Consider the following 14,330-nt stretch of genomic DNA (forward strand, 5'->3'; position numbering starts at 1 on the left):
TCTCAGTATCTGTGAAACTGACTGAGTTAGAGCCACTTTGTGTTGCAGACTGAGCCAAATGTTAATCAGTTATTAACGTACGTCCAGGGATTACTTTCTGAGAGTTTCATTAAAATTCCTGCAGAGATTCATGAGATATTTTGCTAACAAGACAGACAGACAAACATGGACGTAGATGCCACCATTTTTGTCCTTTTGCTTTTGGCGATTCTGCACCAGATAAAGTCAAATTTTTAAAAAATAATCTTGGGTTTTGGAGATTTTCAATATCCAGCAAGTTTAGCAGTTTTTCACTTAAGAGATGAGACTGATGTTGCAGTTAATTATGTTGATTAATTAATTAAATATTTAATTAATTGATTTGAATTTTTTTTTTATTATTATTTGTAAGCAAATATAGCAACAAGTTTCTGCACATCCTGACTGGTTACAACAGAGAGTCCATGTTTTTATAATTTAGAGAACAGTTTATAAAAGTCCCTCTCTGCTCGTGTCCCGTTCTCACAGCAAGTGCCACAACTCATCGGACCGGATCAAACTCCGGGTTTGGGACGAAGACGATGACATCAAGTCGCGGGTGAAGCAGCGTCTGAAGAGGGAGTCGGACGACTTCCTGGGTCAGACCATCATTGAGGTCCGAACGCTGAGTGGAGAGATGGACGTTTGGTACAACCTGGGTACGACCACGTTCAGAAAACCTGACACGGGCTGAGGCCGATTTGCTGATGGCTCTGGCAGCCATCTTGAACTGGATTGGCTCCAAATGTTATTCAGTTTTAAATTCACATTCAAAGATTATTTCCTAAAAGTTTCATTAAAATCCATCTTGTAGTTTGTATAATATTTCGATAACAGACAGAATGAGTTAAAATATATTTAATAAAGTTATTGAACAATCTGTCAGTGCTCAGAGTATGCGTTGGGGGTCAGGCTCAGCTACTACCACAGCAAATTTCAGGTTAATATCTGTAAATCTGACAGAGTTATAGTCATTTTTGTGTTTATTTGTTTGTTTTATTTTACTTTAGTTGGGAGTGGGTTGAATCAGCTTATAGATGTTCATCCGTTGATTTCTTTAATTAGTTTTGTTAATATTTGTTCAGTGGTTCATGAGATATTTTGCTAACAGATAGTCACACAAGTAAGAAAAGTACATTGAGTAAAAAGTTGTAAAAAAATTAATTGTATCAAAACAATAAATAGTTAAAATCTGATGATGATCTGAGGAATAAAGAGCATAAAAAAACGATTTACCAGTGTGAGCAAAATTTATAAATCCTCCTAAAAGTTTGTAATAAAAGAATCAAACATCCGTTTATTCTGAGCCGATCTCCTGTGAGGAAATGAAAAAGAGTTTTCTGTATTTATGAATGTTTTTAAAAACCAGCTGGAGCTTAGATCCAGAGTTCAGTTTAAGTTCACTCTGAGTGACGTATGACTGCAGAATAATTAACTTTGTGTGTGTGTGTGTGTGTGTGTGTGTGTGTGTGTGCACGCGCCCACAGAGAAGAGAACTGACAAGTCGGCGGTGTCTGGCGCCATTCGTCTTCAGATCAGCGTGGAGATCGAGGGAGAAGAAAAAGTTGCTCCGTACCACGTTCAGTACACGTGCCTCCACGAGGTAAACCATCACAGCATTTGGAAAATGTTATTATGTTACAATTATACTTTAAAAATGACTTTGACTGCATCGAAGTGGCTTAAACGCTTCAGTGAGTTCAGGGAGTTTCTAATAAAGTGATTTCAGATCAGTTAGGCTGTACTGAATAGAAATAAACTGAATTAAAATCAACGTAACTGGGAAGAAAATACAATCTGACTGTTAGATTGAGTCACTGATGAAATTTATTTAACTGTAATGTTGGGAAGAAAATGAATAAATTGGGTTATTATAAAACAAATTCAAATGAATTGGACTGTGTAAAAATTAACCAGACTGAACAGAAATAAAAAGAATGAGAATAATCTGAATTGATCACAGTTGAACTATTTTGGATTGTAATGAAATAAATTGGAACAAATTGAAATGAATCCGTTGAATGTGACTCCTTTTAGTCTGAATCTAATGACCTGAACAACAATTTTATCCAATTGAATAAAACTGCAAACAAACGGAGCTGAACTGTAACAAATTCAATTGTTTTCGGTTGTGCTGAACTGAGTTATAATGAGAATAAATTCCACTGAAATAAAAAATGAACTGTATTGAATTGGACCGTGTGACTGGACGTTTGTCCCCCCCGTCCTCCTCCTGAGTGTAGAACACGTTCCACTTGTCAACGGACGTGGAGGGAGGCGGGACGGTGAAGATCCCCGCCGCTCACGGAGACGACGCCTGGAAGGTCTACTTCGACGAGGTGCAGCAGGACATCGTGGACGAGTTCGCCATGCGCTACGGTGTCGAGTCCATCTACCAGGCCATGACGTGAGTTCGCCGCCTCCTCCGGACGCTGAACGTGTTCGTCGGCGTGGTTCTCAGAGGTTCTTGTTGGTTTGTCAGGAACTATAAACAGCTTTCAGATTAGTTCATCTCATGTAATGAGAAAAGATGACCTGCCACCTCCGAGATTTCCCTGCTGTGTGATCAGATGGAGACACACACACACACACCGATTCAACTTCATTAATAATATCAGAGCTGAATAAATTAGACCGGACTTTATCACAGGCGGAAAAGGACACAGACTCATGAAGAAACAAGAACCGGACAGAAAATGAAGAAAGAAAGAAAGAAATGACGTTTTCTGTAAAAATACAGATTAAACGCTGAGTGGCTGCTGAAGACGGTGAAGAAAAATGGTAGCTAAAGGTAGCCAAAGGTTAGCTAACAGAGCTAAAGGTAGCAGAAGTGTCGCTAAAGGCTAATGGTAGATAAAATACATAAAAGTAGTGAAAGCCTAACTAAAAACTAAATGTAAAAAGACAGAAACAGTCAGTACGCTGAAGCAGATTTCACAGAGAACAATATTGTTGAAAGATTTTTTTTATTATAGGGAAAATATTTGTAAATAAATTTAATATTGTGTATAAAAGTATAAATGTTACAGAAACCAAAGTCTCCTGAATGACCTGAACATTCTGATTTATGAACGAATCTATAAAACTGAAGCACAGAAAACAGCGAACACTGATTCATAATTCACATAAATATATAAAGTTTAAAAGAAAATTCAAAGATCTTCAGAGAACCTGAAGCTTTGGGTTCAGTCTTCTTCTCTGAGCTGCTATCTTCTGTCTCCTTGGACACCAATAATAAAAAAGGGGGGGTTGGATTAAGACTTGTGCACAGTGACTGTCAGTGTACGATCATTTAAATATGTCGTCTGAGAGTTTTTTTGTTTTACAGATTTTAATCGTCACTGCCATGAAGTCATTTTCTTTTCTTGTTTTCTTTGACCGACTCTGACCCAACCTGCTGCTCATCTCTGTTCAGCCTCCCTGTTTTCATCCCTCCAGCTGAACTTGTGCCAATCATTCTCCTTTCTGCTCCTCCTCAGTCATTCTCTCCTTTCTGCTCCTCCTCAGTCATTTCTCCTGCCTGTCGTCCAAGTACATGCTGCCCGGGGTGCCAGCGGTGATGAGCACCCTGCTGGCCAACATCAATGCCTTCTACGCCCACCCCACCGCCTCCACAAACGTCTCTGCTCCTGCCAGATTCGCAGCCTCCAACTTCGGGGTAAGCCACCGTCGGTCACAGGGAGAATAACCACAAGATGACGAAGGTTTTCAGCGGAGAAACAGATGTCAGTGAGTCAGGAGACACCGAAACGCAGAAGGTTTTATAATCGCCTCTGACTCACAGAGATTATTTACATCTCACTCCGAGTCCCGTGGATCCTGGCACGAGTGGAGAGCAGGGGTGAGGACGGGGTGAGGGCGGGGTGAGGACTGAGTGAGGACGGAGTGAGGACGGGGTGAGAACGGGGTGAGGGCGGGGTGAGGACAGGGTGAGGACGGGGTGAAGATGGAGTGAGGGTGGGGTGAGGGCGGGGTGAGGGCGGGGTGAGGATGGTGTGAGGACGGGGTGAGGATGGGGTGAGGGCGGGGTGAGGGCGGGGTGAGGATTGGTTGATTGGCTGCTGATCTTCCACCTCAGGTGGGAACCTCAGGCAGGAACCTCAGACAGGAACCTCAGGTGGGAACCTCAGGCAGGAACCTCAGACGAGGACCTCAGGCGGGAACCTCAGGCAGGAACCTCAGACGAGGACCTCAGGCGGGAACCTCAGACAGGAACCTCAGACGAGGACCTCAGGCGGGAACCTCAGACAGGAACCTCAGACGGGAACCTCAGGTGGGAACCTCAGACGAGAACCTCAGACAGGAACCTCAGACGGGAACCTCAGACGGGAACCTCAGACGGGAACCTCAGACAGGAACCTCAGGCAGGAACCTCAGACGGGAACCTCAGACGGGAACCTCAGGCAGGAACCTCAGACAGCTGGAGCCCAAACGTAACGTTGTGCAGATTCCTGTTGTCCTGCAGGTTTGTCTCTAATCCAACATGTGCTGCAGGCAGGAGGTTCTGGCTGTAACGGGTCGGAGGATGCAGATGGACCTGCTCTCATTAGGAGCTGCAGGGTGGTTCTGGTTCTGGGCTGTCGGCTCGGTAATAAGTCCTGCGGGGTGGAGCCGTTAGTTTGTCTCATTAGGTTCCTCTGAATCGACTCCTCTCTCTGCCCTGTCAGAGAAACCTGCACAAATAGGTTTTTTTTTCCTCCATCTTTGGGGGAAACGAGCATCATTTGGACCTGATGCATGAAATAAAACCGTATAAATTATAAATTTAGGCATGATTCATTGTCTAAAAAGATTATTCATTTATTGGTTTACATGGGAGCTCTGGAGCGTTTAATGTTTCACCTAAAATAAAGAGACAATCAGATGTAAAAAGGAATTGGACTTCCAGTTTTTGGATAAATTTTAACGATATTTATCAGAAAGTTATCATTTGATGTACAATCGCAAGTCTGACAAAGTTGGATTGTTGATTTACAAAACCTCATAAACCCATATTTTATTCACTAAGAAAATAAACTAAAGTAGTTCCAGATGTTTCCCTCTGTGCAGCATCTCCATCAGTCTGTAAACATCTGGACCTGAGGTTGTCCCATTCTGTCTGTTCGACAGTCCTGGATGGTAGCAGATCCTTTCCAGAGGCACTAATGCACCCCCATACCATCAGAGAGGCAGGCTGGACCTCAGAACAGTTCTCCTCTTTGGTCCAGAGGAGACACATCTGATGAGCCTGATAGAGCTTTAAGCAGCGTTTAACGAGGTGTTTTGTTCGCTATGTGGAGAAAGAAAACAAACAGAATTTAAAAAACAAGTGAATTCCTTCTCAGACATCATTGATGTGACTTCACAGCAGCAGCAGAGAGGAACTGAAACTTCCTGGTTTTATTGTCTTTTTATTGTTAAACTAACAGTCATGTCCTTTTCTGCACAGAGACAAAGGCAAACATGCTGCAGGTAGAGTTTATTTATAACTGTATTATTTTTGACCATATATGAAAACTCAAATCCAGCGTTTCCCTGCAGCTCCAGGATTCCCCACCTGCCTGTTTTTAATCTCCTTATTCTGTTTTATTTTTTTCGTTGTCGTGACTGCCGTGACTCACAAAGCCGTGCTGCACGCTTTGTGTCTCTGCCTTCTCCAGCATAATCATTAACTGTACAGGTTTTTTTTATTTTTCCTGCCACGGCGGGATGCACAGACAGCCAGAGACATAAGAAGAGTTGAGAAACTCTCTGAGGTGGATCAGAATTTTGGCGTTTTTACTCGTCCTTTGTGCCAGCTGCTGTTGGACATCATTCATAGCTTTAAACACACATTAAAAACATTTATAGATCACTGACGAGTCACAGATTAATTGGTGTCCAGGCAGCCATCAGGGGCCACATTTCTAATGACATGAAAGGCAAAAGCTTTAAACAAGTCTCCAACAACAACGCTGTTTATTACCACCGTATATATTTTCAGTCCTTGTTTTCAGAGTTTTCTCAGGTTGTCAGCCGCGTCACGACTCCTGCTGCTTCGGCTGCTTCGGCTGCAGATTTTTCTTTCTAACCGCAGCCGACTTTGTTTACATTTCAGCAGACAAACAAATCCTGGGAAGGGAAAGGGCAGAAACTAAAAAAACACTTTCTTAGAAAACATCCGTGTGAGCTCTGAGCGACTTCACTGAAATTAGTTAAAGATTGAATTCTTAACAAAGCTAAAATCAGCTGAACGGCAGCTAAAATTAGCGACGCTGTTGCTAAAAGCTTAGATTATTAAAACAGTGTCTAAAAGCTGAGTTCAGTAAAACTGTGGCCAGATGATGCAGGTCGCAAAACTGTGTTTAAAGTAGCAAAATGGCAGCTGAAAGCTAAACGTGGCAGAGCGGTTGCTCCAAATTGACTCTACAATCTGTTAGCACCCTCAGATTGTGTGTTGGGGGTCACTCTTAGCTACTACCACGCCAAAATGAAGCTCAGAATCTGTAATACTGAATAAATTACAGCCATGTTTGTGTTTTTAAGCTCTCCTGGCTGCGGCAGCCATCTCCAAACTTTACTCAGTTGTACATCCAATGATAACTTTCTGTGACTTTAATTGGGGGGGGGAGGTCATCTGATATTTTGCTAACAGACACAAGCAACGTCAGCATCAGGTGAAAACAGGTTCAGAGATCCCTCAGCACCTCCTGGATGCACAGCTTGTGTAAAAGCAGCAAACGCGTCTTAAGCAGCTGTTTAAGATGCAAAGCAAGAGAAACAAACTCGTCTGTTGAAGCTGCAGCCTGAAGATACCGTGACCCGTCGGGTTTTATTTGTTCCTGCGTCTTAGAAACTCAATCAGCAGCACCATCCTGCCTGCTATTGTTTATAGATCTAATAAACACTCAGATCATCTTAGATTATTAGCAGCATCTCTAATGAAACATTTCTTTAAGATGAGTTTTCTTCTTCTGCTTCATCAGCAGAAGCTTCATCGTCTCATCAGCTGTCCGGTGGTTTGACCTGCAGGTTTAAACGGGTTCAACATAAGCCGATCTGCTGCTGTTTCTGTAAAAATGATGATACACTCACACGTCTGGAATCTGCTTTTATTTTAACATTAACACAGTTTAATTTGAGCTGCATTGTTGTGGAGTTATGTGTTGCTGAACTGAATTACCAAACAGGTGGAGTGGAAGATAAATCAATAAAATGACTTCAGAATCAGAGCAAAGACTGAAGATTTTAACCTGTAGGTCTAAAAAAGGACTGAAACAGTGTTGGAAACAGTCTGTTTGGAAGAATCGCTGCAGAACGTTCTCATTTCAGTGTTTCTGGTTTTTGTTTTTGACGTCAGCTGATCGGAGAGCCGTCAGCCTCGTGCACGTTTGTCCCTCTCTGTCTCACACCTCCAGACTTTGTCCAGACTTTGTCTCCTTTGTGTCCAACAGAGAGACCGTTTCGTGAAGCTCCTGGATCAGCTGCACAACTCTTTGCGTATCGACCTGTCCATGTACAGAGTGAGTTCAACATGTCAGCCTGAACCTGTCTGAATCTGAAAACAGACAAATCATTTCAGTCTTTTGTCATTTAGCCTCCTCAGTGCCTTTAATAAAACTGAACAATCATTCTCTTCGGATCTGTCATAAACTCTCTCCCTTTTCAGATCATTCTTGATGTTTTTTGCTTTTTAAACAGTGATTGAAAGCTTGAAGTGATGAATATTTCAGAGGAACTCTGCCAGCATCAAATGCAGTTTAACCTTCATTTTAAGACTCTCTTTGTTTGTTTACGAGCAGAATAATTTCCCGGCGAGCAACAAAGCTCGTCTCAGCGACCTGAAGTCGACCGTGGATCTTCTCACCAGCATCACCTTCTTCAGGATGAAGGTAGGAACCAAAAACCTCTTCAGAGGGTTTGATCGCAACAACAGTAATTATAAAAACATGACATCAAACAAATAATATATGCAGCAGTTTCAAATATTTCACAAGATGTTTGGGGTTTTTTGCTGTTTGGTGGCCGACACATGAATGATGCAAACTCCAAAACACGAGAAAACAAACACAACAGAAAGATGCTGCAATCACAGGAAACAGACGGAAGCAAAAACCTACAACCAGCGAAACAAACACAAAGGAAAAATCCTGCAGATACCAAAAACACCAAAAACCCTCAAAACAGCAGCAAATAAGAAAAGCTGCAAACGGAAGCACCAGACCACCAGGGGGACTCCAGGTTGGACTCGGCGGTGTCTTCCTCCCTCCTCCTAAACATGGAGGTTCACTGAGGGACCATCAACAAATTACCCAACCAATGACACTTCAATAGAAACAAATAACCTCCATGTCTGACCAAGAGTTAATGTTGAATTGTTTCATTGAGGTAGGATCATCTGCTGACAGCAGAACCCTCCCACTTCCTGCCTGTTCATTAGCAAGGAGATGTGGATTTAACGATTTATTAATTGAAATGATGGGGAAGGAGGGGCGGGGCGAAGGAAGGGAAGGGGGATGGGGTGAGGGTAGGGATGATGGGATGGGGGGATGAATGGAGTAGATGAGGTCGGCTGTAGGTAAAGCGAGAGGGCGTGGAAAGTGAAGACTCTTGTCTTCGGGACGCTGTACGTCTTTATTTCCTGGGCCCGCTTAGGATCCCCCGGGCGAGACCTATGGCAGGAGAGAAGCAAAAGGTGGTTATTAGTTGAAGAAAAGAATATTATAAGGGGTATGGGGGGGGGGGGTCGGAAAAACGTAACAGGCAGGGATGAAAAGCGAGCGGGGCATAAATAGGTTACTTTGGGGCGTGGCCCTGCTCCCGAACCCAAGTTAACATATTAACTCCATTTTATGTGAAGGTGCTGGAGCTGCCGAGCCCGCCTCGAGCGTCCAACGTGGTGCGGGACTGCGTGAAGGCGTGTCTGAACTCCACCTACGAGTACATCTTCAACAACTGCCAGGAGCTCTTCAGCCACCAGTTTCAGCCGGCGCTCCAAGCGGTGAGCATCAGAGACGTTTGGATCCTCACGTCTGGGTCTGCGCTGCTCAGAGTGGTTCGCCTTTAACGCCACACCCTGCAGAGCTGACGACAGAAATGCTAACTAATTATTAAAACAAATGTTAGAAAAGCTGCACCTGGTAAAATAAATGACTGGAGGGTAAATATTCTGCAGACTTTCAGATTAAAAGTACCGTTCGCCACAATGAAATAACAGCTTTTTAGGTTTTATAGCATAAAAAATCAGGAAATCCCTTTCTTAAATCACACTAATGAATCATGAATGTAGTGCATGTTAGATTTATTGCTGCACTCATGAGTAAACACTGAATATTTCATTATTATGCTTAGAAATGTTTGTGTCTTTATGTTGGAGAACTTATTTTATTGGTCGCCTTTGGTGCAAATTAACTCCAACTCTGCTTTGTGAATAAAAAAGTCATTTTTGATTTTTATAAAGTTTACAGAATCTTATCAAATAAACATGGATTCTGTATTTTATTTTTCATGACTTCAACTCTTTATCATCTCATATTTGCTCTCCTGCAGCTGGAAACGGAGAAGAAAAAGAGAAAAAAGAAGGAGAAAGCAGAAGGAGAGGCAGAGGATGGTGAAGGAGAAGAGGAAGAGGAAGAGGAGGAGGAGGAAGAGGAAAAGAAAGAGGAGAGCCAGCCAGAGGACCAAGGCCCGAGTATCCAGAACCTGGACTTCTGGCCCAAACTCATCACGCTCATCGTTTCCATCATCGAGGAGGACAAGAACTCGTACACAGCCGTCATCAACCAGTCAGTACTCTCAGATTATTATTTATTTACCTTCTATCCTCTCATCTTCTAACTAGTGAAGCACAGAAAGCTAAAAACCGTCTCCTGCTCTCAGGTTTCCTCAGGAGCTGAATGTGGGGAAAGTCAGCGCCGAGGTGATGTGGACTCTGTTTGCTCAGGACATGAAATACGCTCTGGAGGGTAAGACCATGTGTCCACGAGGGGACGGGGTACCTGAGTCCGGCTTTTCTTTGGTTTTGTCGCAGTCTCCCCTCTTCCCTTCAAAGCTCCATCAACCTTTTTACTTTTCTCCATCTTTGCCTCCAGTTCTGGATCAAATCGATCACTATCGCTGGAACCACGGTGAGCTTAGAGACAGAAGCTAAATGTGGCCGTTGGTTAAAGCAGTCGTTAGCAGGACGGGTAGTTTATGTTTGCTGTCCGTGGGATCGTAGAGGATCCTCCTGTGATGTGCTCTCTTTGTTTTATTTCCCTTGGAATAAAACAGGTTTCTGCTTTCTAACCTTCATCAGCAGCTCTTCAGCTAAAAGCTAGAATTTACAGAACGGCAGCTGAGAGCTAAAAGGAGCAAAACAGCAGCAAAAAGACTAAATTAACAAAACAGTAGCTAAAGGCTAAAATGAACAGAACTGTAGCAAAGACCTGAGTTCAGCTAGTAGCTAAAATTAACAAGAAGAAAGCTTTAAACTATAAAGAATTGCAGCTGAAGCAGATTTAACTGAGAAGATCTGAATGTGTTTTTATAAGAATCTGTTTGTAAATAAAGTAAAAAGTCTAAAAGTTCCCTGTTCCCGATCGAGCCGAACCTTCTGAATCATGAATGATTAAACAGAAACAGTTTCATAGAAACGATATCTCTGACTGGAGTCATGTTTGCTGCTAAAAGCAAGAAGAAGGATTTGTTTTTCTCTTTAGAGTTCGAGTTGTAGAAACCTTCGACAGTCCTGTAGTCTTTGACTTTCTTTAGTTCTGTTCGTCTTAAATGTTGGCTTCTGTAGAAGAGGTCAAACTCCAGGATCGGCTGCTAAAAGGGCTCTCTGTGGCGTTCACCTTTGACCTCTGCTGGTGTTTAGTTGTTTCCTCTTTAAGCTCATCCTGATTCAGAGTTTTGTTTCATGAAACCTTCGTCTCGTTTTGTCTGAACTCTCATCGGTCGTGTCGTCGTTGTGTTGCGTCTCAGCTCCCGCCTCGTTCTGCATCCGCAGAGTTGAGTTCTACCCGGGTAAGACTCTGAGTGTGTGTGTGTTTTAGCGTCATGTGATCAGTTGTTTAAGGATGTCAAACTGTGCAGAAACACATAAACTAACAGGATAACCCGACGATCAGTGAGGTTTTATCAAGTCTTTGACAAAAAACTTCCTCCTTGGTTTGAAATCATCTTTGAAATGTTGAATATTTGAGAGTTTGAAACGTTTACGGGTTTTTTAAAGACATGAAAAGCACCATCGAAATTCAGTCTTTCTTAGAATAACTTATTATTTAAGGTAGATGTTTTGTCTCATCAGTTTTTTTGTGTTAGAGAAACATTAGTAACGGTTTAAATGGGAAACATGAGCTAAAACAAAAATCAATTTGTGAAATAAATAAATCTGATGTTATCCCAACTTTCTGTGGTTTGTAGGCTATTTTGTTAGTTTGTTTGAATTAATTCTGTCTGAGTGAGCGATCCTTTTGGTTTTTGTTTGTGTTTCTTGTGTTTTCAGAGCACGAGAAGCATAAACTGTGTAAGTCTGCTGACTACATGAACCTGCACTTTAAAGTCAAGTGGCTTTACAACGAGTACGTCAAGGAGCTGCCGGCGTTCGCTGAGCTTGTTCCTGAATACCCAACGTAAGGAAAACACTTCTGTTCTGTTAAAGCCTCCCGTTTTAAACTTTCACATCAATAAGCTGCTCCTCACAAAACAAATAAACTCCTGCAAACAGACACAGATAGAAAAGTTGTTTTTTTACATATTTGGCTTTAATAATCCAAACTTCTTTGTCTTTACTGGTCCATCCTTTACCTCTGTGTGTTAAAACCCGTACAGCGTTCTCAAAGGAGTCTCCAAAGTGTCTCAAAATGTTTGCGAGGGTTCTCCGTTGTCTCTCCTGACTCTCAGAGGCTTTCAGTCTCATCATTTGTTTGTTAAACACGTTCATAATGCGACACATTTAAAATGTTCAGAGAGTCATCGTCTCAAACCCGTCTCAGTTTAGTTTCTGTGAATTTTTAACATCAGGAGCTCTTTTTATGACAGAGATCATCTGAGGCTTCTGGTGATAAATAATAAAAATCTGCTGATCTTTATTTCTAAAGTGTACTCCAGTAAATTAAATCTGTGGTGGAGGTGGGCAACAAAATAACCTGCCTGATAAAAAATACACTTTAGCCTTCTGTGCATAAAAAAAATCAGCTGTAGTTTAAAATAAATTCTCGTGTGAAATGCAGCCACCAGTTGCAGCTCAGTGAGATACTGACCAACAAAAACACCTCATTCCTCTGAAACTATTCAGCTGAAGTCCAAATCAAAACTGTGAAAGAGCTTCAGAAACTCGGACAACTGTTGGTTAAAAACAAATCTGAGAAAATCCGCTGCTTGGAAGCAAAACGTAAAATAGAATCAGTGAAAGACGGCTCAAAACATTTGCACAGAAGTATATTTCTATTACTAATAAATGCTTTTATTTTTGATCTAAAACAGAAAGAACTCAACTCATTATTTGGATGATAATTATTATTGTGAGCCAGCAGAAAGGAAACTAAACATAAAGATCATTTAACAGATAAATGATTAGAATGAAACCAAATAAGATCCAGATTTAATGAAACACAGAATTAAATTGGAAATGTTTTGTAAATATTCTCCTTTTGAAACTTTAAATTACAACTCCTTAACTGATTTTTTTTTCTTTAAACACAGATTTTCTCCTGTTGTGTCAAAGAAAAGTTGTTGTTGTTTTGCTGCAGATGGTTCGTCCAGTTTGTCCTCGCCTGGTTGGCTGAGAACGAGGACGTGTCCATGGAGTTCATGCACGCGGCGCTGGACAGAGACAAGCGAGAAGGGGTGAGTGAGATGAGCGAGACGGAGCACGCACGCCGTCTCCTCTCATCAGACGATGATCTCGGTCTGAAACTGGCAGGACAGGCAGCGGGCGATATGCAATCCTTTAGGCTCGACCAAAAAAACCCTGTAGGCTGAGCTGGATTTGCAGCATCTGTTGCCGTGGTGACGGGCTTGGATAAAAGCCGGATCGGGTTTGTGTTCCTGAGAAACCGGAAGCCTCCAAATCCTGCGCCAAAGATGTTAAATCCAGAGTTGGGACTCAAACACACCCGAGGACAAAAACAGCCGAATCTTATCAGACATTTCTGGGCTTCTGGCCTCGTTGGTGTCATGGAAACATAAAACAGCTAAATGAGTCGGAGTTACTGCAGCGTGGCTTCGAGCTCATCAACACGTTAAAGATGTGTTGAATAAATGTTTTCCACGTGGACGACCTGGATCAACACGGAGTTTAAAATGCAGGATAGACGTTTGCATCTTTATAAGATCAATCAGGTAATGCTCTTGGCACAGAGCACTCATTTCACTGAGAAACTATAAAGTTTTTATTAATTACTTTGACTATCAAAGAATCAGCTACGGACACTTTACATTTTTATAAGTCAGAGGACAAACAGAAGGACACAGCAGGACAAAATACGCTGAATGTTTTCACTGAAATGTGCTAAAGAAGCTGAAACTGAGTTGCTAAAGCTAAAACAAGCAGAACACGAGCTAAAAGCTAAAAGTAACAAAAGGCTCCCTGGGTGTTAAAAGCAGCAAAAGGCTTAAAATGCCAAGAAGGTTAACTAAAATCTAAAAGTAGCTGAAAGGCTAACTGAAAGTAGGACAAGGCTAGCTGAAGGCTAAGAGAAGCAGAGCAGCATCTAAAAGCTAAAAGTAACAGAAGAAGAAGATTTCAGAGAACAATGTTTCTGAGTGAATTAAAGAGATCTTCGTGTTTTAATGAAGGGAAATATTTGGAAAAGTATAAAAGAGTCATCTCCTGATGGAGCTGAATGTTTGGATGTAGGACCAGCTAAAATAGCTGAAAGCTGATTGTTGTTGAAGCTGAACTTGTTATTCTAAAGAAAAACACCCCGGTGGGAGCAGAGCCGTAGCCAGGCTTTAAAAAATGCTGAATGAAGACCAAAACTTAATTAAAATAGAAGCATTTATTAAAAACAAGTGACTTGAATGTGTATATGACATATATTTGTGTGTGTTTGTAAATCCATGGGGATCAGCCTCATCTGAAGCAACAGAGGACTCAGGGCACAACCATGATGACTCACTGAAATGACATGAATTAGTTTATATGAATGTTGATTCAAAACACAAGATTTTAGCAGAGATTTCACCTTTTTATCAAATACCAGTGAGGTGTTGTAGTTTTGGAGCTGGACCAGTTCTAGTGTGGTCTGGACGCAAAAAAAGTGCTGAAGTCGCCCTTTATTGAGGTTTCACAAATCAGATGAAGGTTTCACAGATCACACACTTGGAATATTTTCAGCGAGTTACCTCGGTTGTGTTTTACCGTAAGT

At 41.9% G+C, this 14,330-nt stretch overlaps 1 protein-coding gene across 5 annotated transcripts in view; it reads left to right on the forward strand.

The window, feature by feature from the left end:
* LOC108244537 (protein unc-13 homolog B) overlaps positions 1-14,330 on the forward strand; it is a 133,321-nt gene that overhangs the window by 96,756 nt on the left and 22,235 nt on the right. For all 5 annotated transcript variants that reach the window (XM_017430826.3, XM_017430827.3, XM_017430825.3 and 2 more), the window contains 11 exons: positions 508-677; positions 1,506-1,621; positions 2,262-2,425; positions 3,526-3,676; positions 7,431-7,499; positions 7,779-7,868; positions 8,837-8,977; positions 9,526-9,761; positions 9,856-9,941; positions 11,465-11,591; positions 12,711-12,807. In XM_017430826.3, the coding sequence (XP_017286315.1) occupies positions 508-677; positions 1,506-1,621; positions 2,262-2,425; positions 3,526-3,676; positions 7,431-7,499; positions 7,779-7,868; positions 8,837-8,977; positions 9,526-9,761; positions 9,856-9,941; positions 11,465-11,591; positions 12,711-12,807 (1,447 nt within the window). The remainder of the gene's footprint in view (positions 1-507; positions 678-1,505; positions 1,622-2,261; positions 2,426-3,525; positions 3,677-7,430; positions 7,500-7,778; positions 7,869-8,836; positions 8,978-9,525; positions 9,762-9,855; positions 9,942-11,464; positions 11,592-12,710; positions 12,808-14,330) is intronic.

This window comes from Kryptolebias marmoratus, linkage group LG1 (genome assembly GCF_001649575.2).
Source record: "Kryptolebias marmoratus isolate JLee-2015 linkage group LG1, ASM164957v2, whole genome shotgun sequence".
NCBI lineage: Eukaryota > Metazoa > Chordata > Actinopteri > Cyprinodontiformes > Rivulidae > Kryptolebias > Kryptolebias marmoratus.